Source organism: Heliconius melpomene, chromosome 21 (assembly GCF_056956725.1).
Source record: "Heliconius melpomene rosina isolate 202511_hmr_F chromosome 21, ASM5695672v1, whole genome shotgun sequence".
NCBI lineage: Eukaryota > Metazoa > Arthropoda > Insecta > Lepidoptera > Nymphalidae > Heliconius > Heliconius melpomene.
Window position 1 is genome coordinate 6432940 of NC_140409.1, and position 24320 is coordinate 6457259.

General features: G+C 31.2%; 2 protein-coding genes across 8 annotated transcripts; both read right to left on the minus strand.

Annotated features, from left to right (window-relative positions):
• Window positions 1-221: 221 nt before the first annotated feature.
• Window positions 222-3266, minus strand: LOC146527048 (uncharacterized). Of its 3 annotated transcripts, none has more exons than XM_085206606.1 (3): window positions 3156-3266; window positions 2932-3018; window positions 222-2388 (listed from the first exon to the last, which is right to left on the minus strand). In XM_085206606.1, exon 3 carries the CDS (start codon window positions 2380-2382, stop codon window positions 325-327), a length of 2058 nt encoding a protein of 685 aa, XP_085062732.1. In that variant the 5' UTR covers window positions 2383-2388; window positions 2932-3018; window positions 3156-3266; the 3' UTR covers window positions 222-324. The 3 variants fall into 3 exon arrangements, with proteins under 3 accessions (XP_085062732.1, XP_085062734.1, XP_085062733.1); XM_085206608.1 differs by having other exon boundaries at window positions 3107-3180; XM_085206607.1 differs by having other exon boundaries at window positions 222-2600; window positions 3107-3180.
• Window positions 3267-5212: 1946 nt separating this feature from the next.
• Window positions 5213-23861, minus strand: LOC146527049 (uncharacterized). 5 transcript variants are annotated; one of them, XM_085206613.1, is made up of 3 exons: window positions 23707-23861; window positions 8776-8812; window positions 5213-7579 (listed from the first exon to the last, which is right to left on the minus strand). In XM_085206613.1, the coding sequence occupies exon 3, from the start codon at window positions 7572-7574 to the stop codon at window positions 6990-6992; it is 585 nt and encodes a 194-aa protein (XP_085062739.1). In that variant the 5' UTR covers window positions 7575-7579; window positions 8776-8812; window positions 23707-23861; the 3' UTR covers window positions 5213-6989. The 5 variants fall into 5 exon arrangements, with proteins under 5 accessions (XP_085062739.1, XP_085062737.1, XP_085062738.1 ...); XM_085206611.1 differs by lacking the exons at window positions 8776-8812; window positions 23707-23861 and adding exons at window positions 17545-17566; window positions 17597-18138; XM_085206612.1 differs by lacking the exon at window positions 23707-23861 and adding an exon at window positions 17545-17601.
• Between the last annotated feature and the right edge of the window lie 459 nt (window positions 23862-24320).

Genomic DNA, 24320 nt, shown 5'->3' on the forward strand with positions numbered 1-24320 from the left:
AGTTAATTGATCAAAAATAATGATTTACAATATTTTCTGTAGAGGAGCTGGTCAAGGCGATACAGTGCGAAAACTCTTGGCATCGCTTTTTCCAAGATGGCGGCCGGAGAGGCGGTTTGCGACCCCACAAACTATGAGGCCGTCGTGGCGCAGGGGCTTGGGGCTTTGAAATGTTTAATATAATGGGTACCTGCAGTGGATTTTTAAAATAAAACAAAATATTTTAATACATTTTACATTTATTTTTGCTTCCTACTATACATTGATATATTGAAACATTTATAGTTATAACAAATAGTAAATGTATGCTTAAAAATAATGCTCTTATTCGTGTTTATTCATCTTTTTTAAATCGTGTTCCTGCAAAGTATCCTGTTTTTCTTTAGTTTCACATTGAATCTTTTCTTTATTGATACACGTAAGTTGAACCTCAATAGTTTCAACGTATTGACTTTCATCTATTATTTGTATAATAGTGCCTGCATGTGTCGTTTTTTTGTTTTCAGATTTTAAAACAATGTTATCAGTATCCAACGGGGCTGGAATTATATTTTCGACGGGCTTGAAATTTTCAATTATAGTTAGTGGAACAGTCGCTTTTTTACATTTTTTTTCTGCTATCTCAGTTACAATTTTCAAATTAGTGCCTTCATGTTCGTTTTCGTTGCATTTATTTTTTAATGTACCGCTAACTGTGTCCAAATTTATTGGTTGAAGAATGTGTTCGGTTGGTTTCAGATTTTCTTTTATAGTCAGAGGAGCAGTTGATCCTTCACATTTTTTTTCTGTTATCTCAGTTATAACTGACGGATCACCGATATTTGAAAATTCAAATTCATACTCTTCATTTTTTTCTGAGGACTCGATCACGAAAGGAATGGCACCTTCAAAATGTCGTTCTGGTTGCTTGCACCTATATGATCTCTCAATAGGCTTAGAAACAATGAATTTATAACCGATACCCTTGTACGGTATTCTGCTTTTTGTGAGTAATTTGTCCCAAGTTATTGATTCTTGACAATTATCTTCTTCATCACTTTGAGCAGGTGAAATATCTGGTGTATTCAGAAATTCGAAATCGCCGCATCCTAAATGTCGCTTTTTTACAATATCACGTTCACATGAATTTGTCCATGGAAAGAAATCTATTTTTTCAATTTTGGTCTCCTCTTTTGATTTTTCAACCTCCAGCGCTATAGCTCCCTCACATTTCTCATCTTCAACTGGTGAAATATCAACAGTGTATGGACATTCAAATTCATAGCCGAGACGCTTAACTGTTATGTAAAATTCAAACCCCGGTGTCAAAAATTTTTTAAAACCGTTGTCCCAGGCTTGGTTCGAGGCAGCTGAACAATAAATTGTTGACATGGGAGTTTTCAAAGATTGTTTCGACATATATTTCATTCTCTCCACTGCATATTCTTCGTCTCTTCCCCAATCAACAAGTTGCAAAATCGCAGTTGAATTCAATTTTGTAACCTTTTTTATAATAGCTCTATGGTACTGATTCTCTTCTTTATCTTTTACACAAATTATTGCTCCTTCTATCAGATGATTTGGAATAAGTGAGTACTCTCGTCGAGCATAGAACGTTATGTTATCTGCATGCGACCAAAATTGTTTATAATCTTTTACTTCTTTTACATAGAATTTTTTTAACGACTTACCTCCTAACACCGTCACATGTATTTTTTCATTTACTTTAATTTTTTTAAACTCAAAATTGAATCTTTTGCGTACAATGAGAGGTTTCCATGGTATACAGTCATAGTAGGAGCCTACATCCGAGACTCCCGCTACTGCTAACAGAGTGGCAACATCATTTAGATTTGTATTCATTAATTTTATCACTAGTTTACTGGACGTTCTGCCTAACACCGTCATTTTTACTCTACCATGTCCTAAGTGACTTCTGAAAATTTTTGTTGCATATTCTGTCCAATATGTAGATCCCACTGGGAAACAGTTTGCTAGTTGGCTATGGTATGCAAGCGCTGGAGTGTTCAGTAAATCAGGTGAACACTGCCATAGTTGCTCTAGAGGCACTGATCTATTAGTAAAACCGTAATCTATAGCAAATATATCGCATTCCACTTGATTATTCACAGATTGTATTCGAGAAACTCGGCCCCTTATGAAGTATCGACCGTTAACTTGCTGATAATAGAGATTATAAATGACCATATCTTGAATTTTTACATCCAAAAATTTATGAGTAGGCGTCATTTTTCTGAATGTTGCGACTAATTTATTATACCTGACTGGACGCACATAAAAGTCTAATGGGTTAACTACGTATACAACATCTACCCAATGCATCGATTCTGCTTCGAAATTATTAAGTGCTAGTTCTCCTAATAATCTTTCAATATTCTCCATTTTGTTCTAGACAAATAAAAAACACTATATTGAAAACATTAGAGTGTAATACATTTATTGATTATTACAAATAGCTACCAATTCTACATTACCAGAATTTCGATTTATATTGTTGGGAGTATACTTAATTATACGACTTGGCCAATCGTGGTAGCTGAATGTAATATAGTTTCTTTATATTTTAACATCGATAAGCAAGTTACTTTATAACTTTAGCGCTGCCAAAAATTAAAACAGGTAAGTCAGAAGAAAAACAAAGAAGTAGATAATAAACAACAAATTAATAAATATATTCAACAATAAAAAATACATTCAAATACAGGTTTTAAAGGAAACGTAGGTAATTACCGAAATATATACATTTGTACACATGCGTAAATATACACTTATTATCTATTAAAGATGATATACACATATATTATATAACAAAATAGACTCGATTGCTTTGAATCGAAAAACGCCAGCATTTCTAATTGTTTTTAACAATAAAAATATGAATATCAAACACAGAAAGGCCACAACATGAAAAAATATACTTTAAGTAATTACCCAGGTCAAATCGCCAGGTCAATAAATTAAATTGAATTAGTCTCTTCAATATTTAAATTTTAGCGCACCGCAATTAAAAAATCGCACCTAAAACACAACATACATCGATTATTATTAAATTTTATAGTACAAAATATAATTTTATATAGGAAAAGATAATGTATGAAACGAGTACTTCTAAACAAGACTGCACCAGCACTGCATCGCTAAAATCAATCACCTACCAGTGCATAGTGTGCGTAGTTACCCATACCGATGTGTATACCAACGAACCAAAGCGCTGGGTCCTGTCGACTTCTGGATCAATACTGTTGCAGCGAACGCAGAATGTTGCTAGTCTACATTTATTTAATGAATTATTTTTAGACAATACTATTTTTATAGTCGCCCTTCAGATTGTATTAACTTCTTTAATATGAAGGATGTCGACATTAAAATTAAATTTAAATTTTAACATTTTATATGGAATATTTTGATTTTATGATTGAATGTTTAGTTGAAAAATTCAAAACACTTAAACGCTTTAACCTTTAATAAAAACTTGCCTTAATTTCCCTCCATACGGCTATCATTGAAGCTCGTGATACGAACGTTCCAACGACATGACAAATACCTCATTTCATTAAGCTACCTTATCGAATAAAAAATCTTATACGTTATAAAAATTATCTTCGTCGTATAGAGGCTCAATGTAACAACTTGGCACTCAAAAAACGACTTAATAGTAGATACCAAATAAATTTTACCTAATAAGTACCTAATTCACATATTTGTTCGCCACCACAACGACGAGATCTGAGACAGTAAGCTAAAAAAAGTGGATAACCCCAGTGCTGACATTTTTAAACCTCATGGCAGACAGTGCCAGCTGGCGTCCCTCAGGGGTACGTACATACTAGGCCCTTATCTCTTTTTGATTTACCTAAATGACATACCTACTTCGTTCGGTTCGTACTCACCTGGCTTGTTTTGCCGACGACACTGCTTCATACACCTCCGCTTCGAATTTAAATCTTATTATAGGTAGTTTGCTATTGTCCCTGGACATGTTGCATGAATACTTCATAAACTGGAAACTGAAGCTTAACGAAACTAAAATAGAAGCCATACTATTCAGCTGCTATCGGTCTTGTCCCCAGAGGAAACTACAAATTTTAAACCATAAAATACAATGGTCTAGTCATGTACGTTACTTGGGAGTACTATTGGAGAGGAAACTCAATTGGGAAAAACAAATAACCCATTTTAGAATCAAAGGAATACAGTTGCTTGGCTTACTTGGCCCAGTACTAAATAAAAGGAGTACTTAACCTCAGTCCGCGTACAAAATTACGTATTTATACTAGCTTAGTACGCCCACGCGTTATATATGCTTGTCCTGTATGGAGTAGTACTTGTCTCACTAACCTAAATTTTCTCGAAAACCATCCAAAATAAAGCATTAAAAATAGCTCATAATTTGCAACTTAAAATTAATTTAATTAAATTACGTAGAAAACTTGATTATCCTACATTACGTGAATTCATATTTAAATTTACGCATAAATTTGATGAATTATTTCATACACATATAAATAACTTAATTTCGACAATAGGCCGAACGAAAATATCAGATATAATTATATTAAAACCGGTCCAGCGAGTGCCTCAGCCAGCCATCCGACTCGCTGCGTCTCAAACGCGCCCCCCGCTGTCGCCCTAGTACGACTGTACGAGGGGGACGCGGGAGGTCTACTCGCGGCTACGTTACTGGTCGTAACTGAACCTAACTTATATGTTAGTAGTAGTTTTTAATTATTAATTACCTTCATTATCAGTTTTGGAACGATATTTTAGCTAAAATATCGAATAGAATACTTTGTTTAATAAGTTTTTTGGTTATACAGTTTGTAGGTTATACAGTTTGTAAACTTTGAAGGTGCCTTATTAGCCTGATAAAGTACCTATTCTTTTAAATTATATTAACAATATATTTTCTAGCTTAAGTTATGTTTGTTATCATACTTATTTATTGATAAAGAATTTTAAAAACAAATAAACAAACCTTTAATATAGACCAAACAATTTATTTATTATTTAGGTATCTGTAGAAAATTATAAGTTAGCTCCAAACATGCTCGGATTGTTGCAATTTAAATTATATTAATAATTTTGAGTAAAAAAAGTAATAGAACATAAATAATTACTTTTATAAAATTCCCCATTGATATATGATTTTATGATCTGGACCATCAATCATCACCATAACAGTCTATATCCACACGGAAAAATAAAACGCATCTTATAGTAAAAAATATTTATCGTAATAAGCATTTACCAATGACATTTATATGCCATTTACACTTCGATCAATAATACACTAGATAAAAGATTGCATACAAATACGGCTTAAAAATATGGCACCAGTCATTATAAACAGAAATTCAAAATATTATTACACACAGACTTATGACATAAGATCATTTCAATAAAATCCAACCTTATACTATTTTGTCAAGGCTTAGTGTCCTATAGTGCGAATGAAAACACAAACTTGTCGTCGTATTTGTTTTGTCGTTTTTTAGACCGTAATCATCTTTCATTCATCTAGGGTATAATTGATTGTAGCATTTACATAATCATTTAATTAAATTTAAAAACCATTCTCAAGTTCAGAGCCGTTTTCATTCATAGATATGTAATTTAGAAATGAGAATAGCATCTCAAGATCGTCCTCACACTTAAGAGCGGGTTATAAATAAGGGCCTAAAATATCTGACGAAAGTTATAACGGACCAATCGAACGCCAAACGGTTGGCGATTTTAATTAACAAATAACAAACGTAAAAAAAAAGTACACCTCCTCTTCTTACAGAAGTCGGTTAAAAATATTTGATAACTTACACTATGGGATAGCGTTTGGGATTTTGTTTGATGTGTCATGGTTATGAATTGTCTGACATGAGAAGGCGATCACCCTGCACTATAGGTTAAAACGCCCCTGATGCGACGCTTAAGAAAAAAATTAGAAAAAGATTTTGATTTAATTACATTTCTATTGATAGATAAATCTTTATTTTCTTTAATAAATAGATATAATTGAGTTTACCAAATCAATATTACGTTATAAATACATTTTAGATCGCACTTGTAAAACTTAATTATTGACTTATACATGCAAATAAACTATAGGTTGGTACTTACTAAGAGCCTTAGGAACAATTTAGTTATTTTACAGATAAGGTGAACTTATTTTACAAATGAGTGAATAACGTAACGATATGATAAGTAATTAAATTAAAAATAATTAAATAACTTCACATTTTATTTCAGATCTTATTTTCCCTCCTTATGTCTTTCGCTTATATTATTAATATCTTGCCACTGAACGACCTACCTTTTCTAAATGATAATATTTAAAGAAATATGAAATTATATTGTAGATACAAGTCATCGCCTGTCATATTATTATTAAATATTAATTTAAAAAATTTACTTAGGAAATGGTAGATTTATTATTTAGTAATTTACTTAGGTAATTACTTCATTAAAATATACTATAATTAGAAGATAAGTTACTGCTATTTTATTACCTGCTGAAGATAAACTGCGTAATAAAAGATGAGATCAATACTTATATGACAATGTGAATTTCGCAAATCTATATATATAAAATCGAAAGGTCACTCACTCATCACGAAATTCAGAAACTACATGTGCTAGGAATCTCAAATTTTGCATAGGAGTTACTTATAGGACGTAGGTGCTCGCTAAGACGGGAATTTGCAATATTCGACTTAGTTATATCTACCCACTTAGTTATCAATAGTAGACTTAGTAGTAGTTAACGACTTAAAGTTAAGGATAATCCCTTAGGGTTGTTTTTGGAGTTGAAAGTTTGTATGAAACTTCGTTACTACAAATGCTAGCAGTCTCAAATTTTGCATGGACGTCACTTATAGGATGTAGGTACTCATGGAGACAGAAATTAATAATAGCGTAGTTCAAGCAGGCGAAGCCGCGGGCGGACCGCTAGTTATATTATATTCTTAGATTAGCTTTTGAAAGCATAAGGATACTTAATCTCTACTCAGCATAGAAGCAATGTCTTCCGGTTGGCTATTGTAAAGTTCGACCATCAGTTTATCTATATTGTTCTCCACAATTCTCATATAAGCTTTCTCATCGCCTACGTAATATTTAAAAGCGTTAATGGCTTCTTCTGACCACGCCACTTCGCCCTCACAGGGATCACATCGAGCGAGTCCACAATAAGAGATAAGTGGAGGGATATCCAGGAACTTCTGATCACATTCCCATATGAACTGAAGCGGTACCGATGTCTCAAAATATCCGTAGTCCACGGCGAAAATGTCACATTTCAGGCCATCCTTGTCGTTGACATGAAATATTTTCCCCCTTGCAAACTTAAAAACAGTTTCTGATCGTTCCAAGTTGAACACCACCATATCGTGAACTTTAATAGTGCTGGGCTTAGCTTGCGGTTGTAGTGTTTCAAATTTATCAATGAACGGTGCGTATTTGACAGGTCTGGTGTAGAAATTGTGCAGGTCTATAATCAATGTGACGTGAACTTCTTCTCCTGTTTCCATCTCATATTGAGATATGGTTACATCTTTAAGCATTTCTTCTATATTATCCATGGCGTCTGCAAATAAATAAATTATATCGTAAATATACGCTGTACAAGGCACTAGGTACCTACTTATAAACAAATACAACTCTTAGGTACTCATATAAAGAAATAAAACTCATTGAATATGGATATCGCTATTAGACCATCGCGGCACAGTGGCACAGTGCTGACAGTAATTGCGATGATTGTGAATTCGACCTCCACTCAGGCAAAATAATTAAGTATATGTAAAGAATGGTTTTTATTTTTCCGCTCGTAAGAGAAATCCTGGCGTTAAACTGTTTTCAACGATATTAAATGTCATCAGTATAACGATTATAAATGATCAGATAAATAATTAAAATCTTTTAATTGCTTATATTTAAGGCTATGTTGATTAAATACACAACGGGGGAGTCCACTCGGGAACGGGGGCGAGAGTTAGATCGGTAGTACTTCTATTACACTTCTCGTACTTCTATTACAAGAACTACGCGGGGCGTGACCTAGACCGTGATAGTAGTCCTAACATATTTGGGACTTAACTATTATTAACACCAAATCAAATGTCAACCGATAATAATATTAAAATTTACATTATTGGGATACCGGCCTGTTACCTCAGTTTCCCTTTTATAATCAACTTATTCTCTATGAAATACGGTCATCATCATAATTATAATTATTTAATAAAACCTGTTACACAGAGAGAGTTAACCAGAAGGATCCTATTAATTTTGATTCCTTTTGTAGTGTAGAAATACGCTTTTTTTGCTATATTAACGGCTATATATTGTTTTTTAGTAAATGTAGAAATGTTTTTTTAGGAAATCATGGGGAATCTGATCAATCAGATCTGAGTATATGGTTTGAATTTGAACTTGATATCTCCAAGCGTTCCTGAGATAAAGGGTCTTGACAGACAGACAGACAGACGGACAAAGCTTTTGGTGAAACAATCCCACTTTTTTACATAAAATGTTCAAAAATCCTGCTTTTCACCGTGAAGAAATCTGGCAACGCTGATTGATAACCTCTTTATCTTACAGAAGTCGATTAAAAACATATAATACGTGCTTATATAATATGCAATAATCATATACATAATACATATATAATATTATAATAAACAAACAATATAAACATTTTATTAAAAATAACACAATACTTTAAATAGGCATGTGTAGGTATATAAATTATTAATTATAATATTTCATTTAATACATTACCAATAATATTCTTGATTTTCGCGCCAAAAACGTGAATCTGCAAATACAAACAAAATAAAATACTAAACTGAGCGTAGCGTTCCCTTCTGCCCAGGACAAAATGGAGATCGATCGATACTAAGGTTATTGTGATTGCGATTTAATGTTGCTAGCTTTAGGTATCTACCTGTGTTACTCGTAACTTTGGGACTAATTCTCATACACTAAGGTAAATGTACGGGAGTTCGGCAGTTTAAGGCTCTCATGACTTTAAACTATTATAAATACATTATTAAAGGTTATATGAATTTGCAAATTTTAGTGTGATCAAATTGGGTCTTTTGGCAGTAATTTAATGTGTGAATTATGCGGTTTAACTTAACCTTAATTTTTATATTAATTTATTTGTGGACCTCTAATTTGAACCCTACTTCGTGATAAAATTTAGCTCTGTTTCTAACTTCGTGAGTTTGTGTCCCCTATTTCGGGTCACAAGTTTTTACCTCGCGAGTGAGGTTTTATAATAAAAAAAATTAACACCTTTATTGGTTTTGATTGTAAAGAATTTGTAAATAAAAAAAAATAGGTAGATCAGCTTAACGACATTAAAACTTTTATAAAAAAAATCAAATCAAATTAAATCATCTTCACGCTGTATCCCGCACACAGCAGGATAGGCCTAGGTAGGTAGGTAGGTAGATAGGTAGGTAGGTAGATAGGTAGGAACCTAGTGTTTTTAAAACAATCCGTTCCCCACTTTCTGCGGAATTCCGGAGTCACAGCATATTAAGCGGCACAACTCAACGCCGCGCTTTGCCTGAAATATAAATTTAAATAAATATTTTCTATTTTCTATACTATTCCTATTTTCATCTCCTGGAGTGGGGATCGAACCCACAACCAGTCGGTTTTACAGTCACACTTTGTACTCCTGCGCCACGAGTAGCCCCAACTTTTATAATTTACAAATTATATAAGCTCAGTTTTAAAAAAACTACATTTTTGAACTTTTATATATTTTTTTTATAAAAAATATATAAAAAAACTCAAAATTCAAGTTAAATTTTTTGAAGCTAGGTATGCCAGTTTATAGAACTATATATTTTCGCAACCAGTTTGTACGGCGTTTTGTGTTTAGTAGGTATATATTATATTCTTGAAAAATTCTTGAAAAAATAAAAAGATCTTTATTTAGACTTATAACAAGATTAAGATAAACACTATTAACAAAGACAAAGAAGTCAATGTGCTGATTTTACGTAGATTTATTTGTCACGAAGTTAGAGAAAATAATGAAATGTAGGGGATCTTATTTCGTGTTACTGATTTTAGTAACTTCCGCAGTTCTGTTTATTCAGTATTTTTTACATTATGTAAAGTAATCATTAACTACCACGTATATTCGATAAAATACACAAAAATAAATTATAAAGGTTGATTAAAAAATAAAATTGCATTGGCAGTACCTATACGAATTTAGCTTAAAATTACCAATTCAGGTTACCTTTAAAATAGTAATATAGAAATTTAAGTGGACAAAACATATACCGAATTTCGATCACGAGAAACTTTAATAAATATAGTAACTGATTTTAAGCTTTAAATTTAAATTATCTTATTTATAACATAAATATAAATTTATTAAAAAGTATCTAAGATTTCCCTAATTCGGTAGTAACACGAAATAGCGGACACTTGATAAATAAAATGTCTGCTATTTCGTGAATCGATTTATTGCAATTTTAAAAGAATTTTATGCTTCCATCTATTTTTTTTTTCAATAAAATGTTTTTTTATAGAATACAAAAAAGCATATATTCAATGTTTTATTCGAATAATTTACCTTTGTCTTTCTACAACCTTAAGAAATTCTTACGCTAGTCTTACGGTCGCAAGCATTGCAGACACGTTACAATGCAGTTTGTAGCCAACTCTGCGTTTAAAATGTCGCTATGCGCTCAATTTTATCATTAAAATATTGTTACTTAGTTTTTAGACAGTTGAAAGTATAAAGATTATATACCAATATATAGTTTCCGTAAATAATACTTAAATTGCTTATTATTTTTGCCAGAAGCAAAACTCACGAAACCACGTACTATCACGAAGTTACCGTCACTTACCTTAAGTCCATAAATTCTGAACTTATTTCGTACTTCTTCTGGAAAACCCTGATGAGAACTCTGATGGTCACCATATAATCTATATATCTATATATATAAAATCGAAAGGTCACTCACTCATCACGAAATCTCAGAAACTACCAGAGCTAGGATTCTCAAATTTTGCATAGGAGTTATTTATAGGACGTAGGTGCTCGCTAAGACGGGAATTTGCAATATTCGACTTCTAAGGGGTTGTTTTTGGGGTTGAAAGTTTGTATGAAATTTCGTTACTGCAAATGCTAAAGTCTCAAATGTTGCATGGACGTCACTTATAGGACGTAGGTACTCATGGAGACGGAAATTAATAATAACGTAGTTCACGCAGGCGAAGCCGCGGGCGGGCCGCTTGTACCTAATATTTCTACACCGTTCTAACCACAGGTTGTAACTAAGCACTACATCATTCTGTCTATAGATTTTATATCTATCAGGTACAATACACGAGTACAAGTATAACGCGATTGATAGTTCAACGGCAGTCTAGGTGGGGAACCTCAGTACCTATCCAATTCATCCTCGATTAGCGAACTTGTGATTTTTATGGAAAAAAATATACTATAGAAATTCTTAATAGAAGGAACTCAGTAATAGGCCTTCCGTAACGTAGTAGTTATAAACTGTCGCTCTATAAATCTTAGACATACTTAGACCGAATAAATTATAGATTTTATAAAAGTTATATTTTAGCAAAAACTATTACTACCACAAGATATCCAAAGAATGTTATTTAATTTATATCTCTTCGTTTTTTTGTTTATATCTAAGAATTCAGATATTTAGATTTTCATACCTATAAAAAATCTTATAGAAATACTTTTTTGTCCCTATATTGTTTTTGCTTCTTTTCGAATGAAATTCAATACGTAGTTTGAACCTATAGGATACTTCCCATTATCCTACAATTATTAAATTTGGCCATAAGTAAGAACTTACTAATAAAATTTGTGATATAAGTATGTATCTATCTGTAAATTTAAATGTCGTTTCAAAAAAAATCATTACAAAATCCACCTACATTATATTTTTTATATATTTTCTAAAAAGTATAATATATTTTGTAGTTCATTTCATATAAAGTGAGAGTATACGCTCGTAATCTTAGTTTGTCATTTTTACACGTTCCCCTACGATCACTTTCGTGTATACGAGTTCGATTCACAATTGACTACTTTATTTTACAAAATTGTAAGTTTTGTACAATTTCGGTGATAATGCATGCGCATTATGACTCGTTTCTTATATTATATCATTTTTCGTAATTACAACTGTAAAATGTTAACACTTGACCCTATAGGAATTTCTAGATATCGTCTTTGAAAATAACATCTATAGGTATACTGTACTGTTTGGATTGTAGTTCAGAGCATTATCGTAATTCATCGCTCATGTAACTGATTGTTTTTCAATGTATTTTAATTTTACTTTAAGTATACTATATATTTTGATAACATTATTAATGAATCGAATACTTAAAGGAAAAGACGACTACAGCCTGACTGTTGGGTCTGCTTTCAAAAATTAAAAAAAATTGCACAGCGGGACTTGAACCCGCGCCTCTTGGAAACCGTTCCGTCCTACGTTTCCTTAAAATTCATATACATATATAATTTTATATTTTTTTGGTTTTATTTCTTATTTCACCACACCACCCTTCTCACCAGTTCTAAATAGCCAAATGAGTCTATAGAAACAGATAGGATACAATATAATTAAATTTGAGGTTAATTAAGTGACATCTTAAAATTAATAGTTTAAATAATTAAAATTTGGATCTAACGTTTCTTTAACATAACATTTTGAGAAAACATTGATATCTTAATTGAAGATATAACTTGTGATAAAAGTTTAACATTTTCAACTCACTTTATAACCTTGTAAAAAAATACTATAAACTAAGTATATTGCCACAATATTATAGGCTGCTTTACTTAGATACACATTTAATTGGGTATATATGTATAAAACAATAAATAATATCTGGAGTCAAAGAAAAAAACCTGCTAAATAAATTTTATTGAGCATTACAGCAAATATATTTATTAAAAATGTTGCTTTGAAAAAAATAACCAATAAGTACCTATCTCAAAAATGGTATAACTTCAGAGTAAGTAATATGGGGAAAAAAGAAAAGAGTTGAAAATGATGTCCTCTAAGTCATCCTATATAGCATAGGTTTCATCTGAAACCAACACCAAAGCCGAAGATTCGACTTCAGCTGAAACCCTTATTTCGGGAGGGTACTTAATTACAATTAGATATTTTTAAAATAAGAAAAGATATGGGTTTAAACATAATGAAAATGAATCTCTAAAGATTTATATTTCTCACAAAAAATGTATTCTTTTCAAAATATGGATATGTATAGCTCCTGTTAAATCTTTTACAGTTTTCTATGTTCACATTTAAGTGAAATCAACAATAGAATAGAATAGAAAATAAGAATATACAATTTGTTTCATATTTATTTTTTTGTAATGTGTGTAAAAAATAAAAGAAACATCTTATTTATTTCTTAATTGTAATAATGACTATATTCTTAATCAGTTTAAGCCATTCAATACATATAATAAATTTATTATTTACACTTTTCTTAATTAATGAAACAATTTTTGACACACACAGAGTTATGCTGCACAAAATTTTTTTTATATAATACTGCAGATCACATTTTATGCTACAATTATTATTTTTTTGACCTAATGTGGAATATGTAGTAAGGGCCATCAATGTTGCTTATGTTGTCAATATTTTTATTTTTTTACTTTTTTATTCTAACACGTCCAGTGCCTACATAAAATTTAAATATAATCGCTTCTTTTGTCCATTCTGTACCTCCTTCACATGGGGCACAATATGCTATTTCACAAAATAGAGACAATTGTGGCAAATCACGTAATTCTTGATCACATATCCAAATAGAAGAATGGTGCCTACATTCTTTTGGTATCCCCATAATCTAATAAAAAAACGTCACTCATTAATCTACCTGACTCTTTATTAATTTGTATTATTTTACCTCTAGCATATTTTTCGACTTCATTTGATTAATTTATATTAACGATCGCTATCAAATTGTAAATATCCTCTATTTAAATTAATGTGGCAATCTTAACAAAATGTCGTTTGAGTTTGTCATAATTTAAAAAAACTTCGTTAAAAGAAGGTACACTGTGAAACTTTGCACACTTTGCAAACTTTGCAAAAATAAAGAACTGAACTGAACGTGGCATCTTTATAATCTTTCAAAATTCCTATACAAGATGAATAATTACCTAAAGATAGGAAAAATTCACGAAGGTTCATATGGAGTGGTTTATAAAGGCAAGAATAAATTAACTGGTCAGTTCGTGTCTGTAAAAAAATTAAAGTTGGCTTCTGACTACCCAGGCTTTATATATATTGCTACAAGGTATGTATAGTCTGGCAAATATGTTATTGATAATGGGAAGCACGCGCGGCAAATTGCGCAGTATACGTATGCGCAGAGAACGTTCGATCAATGTTACCCTGTTATGTTGTTTTACCCCACGCTTAGCAAATCACATTTACCTATACGATAATTAAAATATCTGTCTATCATGTTTATGTTGTAGTTAATTATACAAAACGAAATGAGGAATTTTATGAGGATAATTTTATGGCACATGATATATATATACTTATGTACAACATAAACATTCAGTATGCATAATACAAGCTTATATACAATGCAATATGGATAAAGAAATATGTGGCAATATTTAAGATTTTATATATAAAAAAAATATATAATTAAATTATTTAAATAAATTTTGAGGTACAAAAAAAATGAGAGTGAGGTATCCCTTTGCCATACAAGTCACTGTGCGTTAGTGTGAGCGCTACGTCCTTACAGGAAATTCGCACCCACACATCTTTATAGGTACAATCGAGCTCACACTATATTATTTAAACAAGAATATAATTCATTGTAAACAAAAATGCCTTTTACCGTTTTGATTGTTTGCTTTATTATTTGTCAATTTTTATTTTTTACTTTCTTGCATGCATTAATTAACGTTTTATTTTAATTAATTATTTTTTTACGTATTTTTTTTTAATTTGCATTTAATTACTAATTATTTTTGTAAATGAACACTAACGGCCATTCCTTTTAATTTTTTACTTTTATATTTGACATTTTATTTATTAAAACTTTATTTTTTACAATTTTTTTGTATGTATTATTATTTTTATTCTTTTATGTACCTTATTAAAATGACTTTTTATATTTTACTTTTTTTATTGAATTTGGATTGAGAAGATTTGTATGTGGCCCCATTATAATAATTTCAATTCAGTTTTTTATTTAATTTTTCAATTTGGTTATCCATAACTTGATTTTGCATGTTGCTTAAGCTAACACACTAATTAATATAATATTACTAGATAAATATACTCTATTACGCCATTCCATATATATGATGCTATCATATGATATTATATTCATATTTCATAGTAATGAACTGATAGCGTTGCGCTGGATTGTACCGTAGCCCGGTCACACCCCGTACCGATTCCCCGCGAGCCCTTACGGGGAATCGGTCCGGCGTGAGCGGGTGTCTATGTGCAGACATCAAAATACGTTTTTTGCGCAATTTGCCGCGCGTGCTTCCCATTATCAATAACATATTTGCCAGACTATACATTGCTTTGTTTTTATTTTCATACTAATAAAATTCAATGTAATTGTTGCGGACAAATCAATGTCATGTTTCTTTAATCTTTTTAGTATTATAAAAGACCAGTTAACATTTTTTTTTGTTTCATTCAAATTGAATAATCTCTAACTAATTAATTGTTTATTTATAAAATACTAATATAATTAATACAATTTACACATATTTGTGGTTAAAGAGTTTTATTTATTTCCCAAAAGAAATTACATTTAACTTAAAGAGAATACAGAGTTATTTTAAGTAACTACATATTAATCAATGTGAGTGTTGGAATTAGTAGAACATGGTAAATAACAAGAAAACAATATCAAATACTCAATTTACAATATACACACATGTAAGTGAAAAGTGGGTATATTAACATAATTTAGTGATATTTGACCATGACCATTTATAATAAAGTTAGGTTTACCCACATTTGAAGAAGTTATAATACAAGGTCAGATTTTATTTTATTCTTATAAGATGTTTCTTTAATTTATTATATTGATTTAATTATAGTTTTTTCTCAACTTTATCACGATTTAGTTGGTTTTAATAAATGCAAGTTTCACATCCGTAAGTTAGACATGGAAGGATGCATGTGTTAAATATCTTCGTTTTAAGTGCCATGCCCAGCTCCCGTGATTTCATAATTTCCTTTAATGACCAGTATCTCTTCCATCTTTTTTTATTACTTTACTTAATATTACTTTTTTTTTATATATTCTTAGTTTTTTCTTTTCTTTTTCCTTTCATCGTGTCTCTTGATGAATTTGTAGATTTCAAGAACCCCTCTTAACGGAAGGTAAAGGCCTCCACAAAAATAATAATAAAATATGTATATAAATATAAAATCAAATAAACACTACAAAGATTAAAAAATATATGTATATAGGTAGTTTATATAATATTTAAGTAACATATACATTATACCTTTTGTATACTTCTTCAATGTTTTGATTTTTTTGCAAACTGTAACTTAGTAAGAAATAAAAGGCTTTTTATTTTATTTTATTTACTTTATTATCTCTTCCATCTGGTGGTAATTCTTGTATTAATTTCTTTTGCTTATTGGTCTTTTGGGGAGATAAGCTGGCCTAGGTAATTATATTCATCAATATATTCTAGGGTATCCATGTTCACTCTTACATCTATAATTGTGCAGTTGGTCATGAATCTGGTTTTGGTGTAGTTCATTTTCAGACCAACCTTCTTGCTTTCCTCGCTGAGGCTTTTTAATATTTTTTCCAGGGTTTCTGGCTTCTCTTCGAACAACACTAGGTAATCGGCAAATCTGAGATGCGTTAAATTAGAACCATCAATATTTTGGCCGAAGTCTTCCTAGTTTAGATTGCAGAAACCTTTTTCTAGCACTGAGGAGAAGAGTTTTGGAGACAAAGGATCCCCTTGTATGACTCCTCTTTCTATAGAGAATTCTTTCCCCAGTGATTCCAACCGAATTCTGGCCTGGCTACAACATACTTAAAAACATGTATACCAATGTATAGATGTTTTTAATTATGTTAGTATAAATTATTTATAGAATTCCTTGTTTTTCTAATGTGTCCCATGTTTGTGGTTCAGACTGTTGGAGGCTTTGGTGTAGTTTACAAAGGCTATATACACCATTTTATTATACTCGTTGTATTTTTCCAGTATTTGTTTAACTCTGTGTGTATGGTCAGGTTTTTTCGGTTTCAGGCTGTCTATCAGTAAGCACCTGAGCAAATCCTCCAAGAAAAATAGTGAAACTAAACAGTTAAATTTGATTAATATGTTAGTTAAATTTGATATACAATCGCCGTGGACTTAAGAAGTGCCGTGCTACGTTATCACAAATATAAATTGCCAATGAAAACCAAACCAATCACAAAATTATCGATTTCACTTCACCGGTTTAAGTTCAAGGTTATTTGTAAAAAAACAATCATAGACAATCCACCAACCTTTAAAAAGGACGACCACTCTGTCACGAGCAACGAGTAAATGTGTTCTGTGGTCACGAGTGAAACGTGAAACGACAAAGATTTTAGAAGAAAAGTGAAGTGAGTGAGTCAATTCTGCCAACCGAAGAAATCTAACATATAGTCTGGCGAACATGTTATTGACAATGTACCCTGGGATCCGGCCGTTGAATCCTGCATATACGAGTTTTCTTAATTAAACCTATATTAATGAATAATACATGATTAGTAGAACAGATTACACCTGGGTTGCCTGGAAGAATCCTGCCGCAATCACCTTTAATTACATTTTTTCGTAACTCGTTTTTGGAGAAAATTGCACCAATACGTTTTTTATATGAATCGCACATCATTTGAAAGATAATCCCATAAGGAATTGGAAAATTAAGGGTTGCCAGCTCTTAGTCTGCCGCAAGTCTAGGGTTGCCTGGTTTAAACATGTCACTAAATGTTAATAATTTGCACTCATGTGTTTTTTTAATGAATTATATATCAAATTAAAGCTTATTTTTTTCTGAACACTATAAAACAGGGTTGCCTGGAAAATTCCTGCCGCAAACAGGGGTTGCCAGCGTTTGAAATATTTTATTCCGGTTCCGTTTGACTATGAGAATAGATGATGAAATGCGCAGTCTGCCTTATGTTTTAAAGTAAAATATTATATAATAGAAGGTCAATCTTAAAATCAATGTTTATTCTAATTGTTCACCTGTTAAATGATGATTTTAATCATATTAAGTACACGCAGAAAACTATTTAAAGATGAAATCATTCTTATTTTTCAAGTAAAATAATAATCCATAATATTGAGTCTTCGCAAAATTTATTTTATAAATAATAATATTTAGTTAAATAAAAGGGTTATTTAAAACAACTAAATTATCTAATTAAGTAAATGTTTACAAATATCGATCTACTATAAGGTATTAATTACAACATGTTTCCTTAATATAATGAGAGGTGACAATTATCGCGGATATTTTTTTTATTAATTAAGAAAATGTGGAAAATTACATTTCAATAAACAATCTCTCTCTCTCTCTTCGCCCTCTGCTTGTTTGATTTGACAACGCCGTCCGTATCCGTAGAAAGAACTATGGCGCCCATCTTTTTGGTACGAATATTTACGTTTTTGCAAAGTAAATGAAAACTATTCAACTAATAAAAACTATTAAAAAATATAGATAAAAAAATGTTGCTAGCAAGAACTTCTCCGTCTATGCTGATAGTTTTTAAGGTATTTAGGTCTGAAAGAATTGTTCTTTTGTTCAATTGTTTCCTTAATTTTCCAATTCCTTATGGGATTATCTTTCAAATGATGTGCGATTCATATAAAAAACGTATTGGTGCAATTTTCTCCAAAAACGAGTTACGAAAAAATGTAATTAAAGGTGATTGCGGCAGGATTCTTCCAGGCAACCCAGGTGTAATCTGTTCTACTAATCATGTATTATTCATTAATATAGGTTTAATTAAGAAAACTCGTATATGCAGGATTCAACGGCCGGATCCCAGTCTAATGGGAAGTACTCTCGTAAAATTGAGCAGAATACGTATGCACAGAGAACGTTCGATCAGTGTTACGCTTTTATGTTGTTTTACCCCACGCTTAGCAAATTATATTAACCAATACGAATATTAAAATATCTGATCATCTTTATGTTGTAGAAAATTATACAAAACGAAAATTTTAAATATCGAAAAATAATCAGCTGTCCCATACATCGTTGTCGAGAAGAAAATCAAGACTAGCTACCAGAAAAGTATAATGACATTTTTTTTGTAAATCAATAATTAATCAATTCTAAATTTTTGCTTATATAACTAACGGCACATGATATTTATGTATATATGTATATACTATATATACACTAATGTACACAAACATTCAGTATGCGTAATACAAACTTATAAACTGCAATATGGATAAAGAAATATCTGGCAATATTTAAACTTCTTAAAGATTATATGAAAATATATATATATATATATATTGGGTAAATTATTTCAATCAATTTTGAGGTACGAAAAATGAGAGTCTGGTATCCCTTTGCCATACAAGTTACTGTGCGTCAGTGTGAGCGCTACGTCCTTACAGGAAATTCGTACCCACACATCTTTATAAGTACAATCGAGCTCACACTATATGGTTCAAACAAGAATATAATTAATTGTAAATAAAAATGCCATTCCTTTTAATTTTTTGCTTTTATATTTGACATTTTATTTATATAAAATTTATTTTTTACATTTTTTTTGCGGCTATGTGCAGACATCAAAATACGCGTTCTGCGCAATTTACCACGGGTGCTTCTCATATACAATAAGGTATAGCGCGCACTAGTGATTTTTGTCACCGTGACTGTTGCGTGACTGTCACCGTGTACATTACACTAAATGAAGGTGCGCGCATTTGGATACGTGACAATTGGGTGACTTTTTGTCCGCGGAGGACGGCAACACGCCGGTGACGCAACTGTCACCGCGTCCATAGATTTGTATGCCCGTGCGCGCATTAGCAACTAAATGTCACTTCGTTCCCCCTCCCCCTTGCGGTTTCCATACTTGTCGTCTTCCGCATAAACATGAACCAGCAGCGTGTTGCATTGCAGCACCGAATTTTTATTTCAAGAATGGCGTCAAGTTCATCACCAAGGCAAAACGTGCATTTTCATGAAGATGAAATAGACAATGACAATACTGATTGACAAAATTGAGTTGAGGCCATTGCTCTATGACAAATCCCTAAAGGTTTATTCAAATAGTAATTTTAAAACCAATATTTTCTACGTTTGCTTTTTTTCTATTTCTTAATATAAGTGCACAGACAACCATCTCTTCGAGATCCATTTTATCAAATGTAAAAAATTTCGTCACTGTCATCGCAAGTGCGCGCAGGTCCGAAAAGTATGGTGACATGTCAGTGACAAAAAATTTATTGTCACCGTGACAAAAGTCACCAGTGCGCGCTAAGCCTAACACGTTGGTCAGACTATACGTTCGGATATAGTCTGGCAAATATGTTATTGATAATGGGAAGCACGCGCGGCAAATTGCGCAAAAAACGTATTTTGATGTCTGCACATAGACACCCGCTCACGCCGGACCGATTTCCCGTAAGGGCTCGCGGGGAATCGATACGGGGTGTGACCGGGCTACGGTACAATCCAGCGCAACGCTATCAGTTCATTACTATGAAATATGAATATAATATCATATGATAGCATCATATATATGGAATGGCGTAATAGAGTATATTTATCTAGTAATATTATATTAATTAGTGTGTTAGCTTAAGCAACATGCAAAATCAAGTTATGGATAACCAAATTGAAAAATTAAATAAAAAACTGAATTGAAATTATTATAATGGGGCCACATACAAATCTTCTCAATCCAAATTCAATAAAAAAAGTAAAATATAAAAAGTCATTTTAATAAGGTACATAAAAGAATAAAAATAATAATACATACAAAAAAATTGTAAAAAATAAAGTTTTAATAAATAAAATGTCAAATATAAAAGTAAAAAATTAAAAGGAATGGCCGTTAGTGTTCATTTACAAAAATAATTAGTAATTAAATGCAAATTAAAAAAAAATACGTAAAAAAATAATTAATTAAAATAAAACGTTAATTAATGCATGCAAGAAAGTAAAAAATAAAAATTGACAAATAATAAAGCAAACAATCAAAACGGTAAAAGGCATTTTTGTTTACAATGAATTATATTCTTGTTTAAATAATATAGTGTGAGCTCGATTGTACCTATAAAGATGTGTGGGTGCGAATTTCCTGTAAGGACGTAGCGCTCACACTAACGCACAGTGACTTGTATGGCAAAGGGATACCTCACTCTCATTTTTTTTGTACCTCAAAATTTATTTAAATAATTTAATTATATATTTTTTTTATATATAAAATCTTAAATATTGCCACATATTTCTTTATCCATATTGCATTGTATATAAGCTTGTATTATGCATACTGAATGTTTATGTTGTACATAAGTATATATATATCATGTGCCATAAAATTATCCTCATAAAATTCCTCATTTCGTTTTGTATAATTAACTACAACATAAACATGATAGACAGATATTTTAATTATCGTATAGGTAAATGTGATTTGCTAAGCGTGGGGTAAAACAACATAACAGGGTAACATTGATCGAACGTTCTCTGCGCATACGTATACTGCGCAATTTGCCGCGCGTGCTTCCCATTATCAATAACATATTTGCCAGACTATACACCACCAAAATAGCTGGCATAACTTAACGTTTCGTTACACGCAGTAATTATTGATTTTAGTTGAATTTTGTGGTAATTTAATAAAAATATAAATGGAGCAACAATTTCAAATGCTTGTTGACCAAATGACAATAGAAATGGACAAACAATGATCACTAACAATCTTCTAAAACAGATGAATGAAAAATTTGTGCCGATATAAGAAGATAATAAAAAACTGAAAGAGAAAGTAGAATTACTAGAAAGAAAGGTAGTTAAACTAGAAAATGACAAGCAAAGCAAAGGAATAAAATACTACTCTTTAAATTGGATAAGAAAGAAAAAAAGCTCAATAGATCTACTCAAAGCAATTACAGAAACTATTGAAAATGATCTCAACATCTCTCTTGAAAGAAACGATATTCAGAACATATTTAAAATTGTAAACAAACATAAAGGAAAACCCGGTCTGGGTTTTCCTTTATGTTTGTTATTCTGATCAAACAAACTATTGGAAAAAAGGAGAAATTTAAAAAACAACAAAAAATTTAAAGATGTTTACGTAATCGAAGATTATCCTAAATCGGTGCGGTGTCCTAAATATGCCTTCAAACAGCAAAATAAATAAAACCAACGCATATGATTTGTTGAGAGGGAGATCAAACTCATTTACTTTACTCATCATCAACTAGCAATAAAAAGAAATAGCAATTAAGTAGTTATCAGCAACCTGAAACGGACCAACCCCAATCCGACTCGTCCTCTTGGGGTTGATAAAATATAGCCAAGGAAGGCGAAATGATAATGGCCAAAGATTCACTAATTTCTGTTTCAAACATAACTTGAGAATAATGAACACTTTTTTTTCTCAAAAAGCAGAAAAATCAATGGACTTGGATCTCTCCTAATGGCAAAGATAAATATAGGATAGACTTTGATAAAGGCTACTAATGTGCTCAAGATTTTTAACAATGTCAGTGTGGTACTCAATTTTAACTTTAATTCCGATCATAGCCTGGTGAGAGGTGTTATTTTCTGTAAAGAACTGAAAGCAAATGCCTGTAAAATCATAACTACTTTTACAAGTTTTTAACTGAAATGTCCTAAAATTCCTACCTTCAAATCCTGGATTTTAAAGATCCCCTATAATAGTATAGATAATGTATGAATAAGATTTCATACTTTTTTAGGTTTATTTTTACATCTTCAAAAGAGTTTATGTAAAAATCACTTTTACATTTATTTATGTTAGTTGCCGTAACAGTCTCCTGTCTTGCATAATCTCTTTCTAGGTCAGAATTATTTTAATTCATTTTAAATTTACACCATGCTTAATTTCTTAATTCGATATTTGCTAAAATGTACAATGTGTAATTTACAGTGCAATTTCACATCTAAAGGAATTAAATCATCCCAATATAGTGAAATTACAAGATCATGTGATGATAAACCGGAGCCCACGGAGGGTGATGGTAATATTTGAATATTTTTCCATGGATTTGAAAAAATACATGGATTCTCTTGAACGTGGCAAAGTGAGTTTTGAATTGTTATTTCCCTAATCCCTGGATAAGTATCTACATTTGTTACCATTTGCTCTATAAATAATGTTTATGTTAATATTGTAATAACCAATTTACTTGGGGCTTGAATTCAATAGTCTTAGTACAGTTACCTCACTATCATATTTGTAATTGGTAATTGAATAATATAATATTTATAAGCAAATACAGCAATTTCCATCATTGTTTTAAAATAAACAAAGTTGCTTTTTTTTTAATTTTTAATACTACACTTGTGTTGTAATATCTTGTATTATAAAAAGAAGATTGCCTATATTATTAAATTATAATATTTTACTGCACTATTACTACATAACCTAAACAAGCTAATATTAATTATTACTTACAGTTTATGGATCCAAGCTTAGTAAAAAGTTACTTGTACCAAATCAATAGTGCAATTTTTTACTGCCACCAGCAAGATATCGTGCACAGAAATCTTACACCACAAAATATCTTTATTGATGAAACTGGTGTCATTAATGTTGGTAGTTGTTTGATTTTTTACATTCACTATTTCTTTAGGTACCCCTGACTAAGGGGAATTAATTAAAATGTTATTCCACACTTAAGAAAGAATAATAAATAGCCTCTCTTGTGCCAAATGATATATTCATACATTTATCTTTGGCAAGCGGAAATTTGTAAATATCTTCCCAACATAGATGCTAAAAACACAGTAGAAAAAAATACTGAAGTTTCTTTTTAATAATACTAGACACTTAATATTTTTAACTCTATTTCAAAAATCTGTAAATTCCCGTGATGCTTGCTACTTTTATTTTATTTGTCCAACGCTTCAATGGTCGGCCTTGTTTTCTTACTTTGTCCCTAGGACGTTAATAGATAATTGTTTTACTCCATTTTTCTGTTCTTAACTGTTGTTATAATGTATAACATTTTTATATTGTATTAGAGGTCGTCGTCGTCGCAACGGTGCATGGGTGTGACTGTAAAGCCC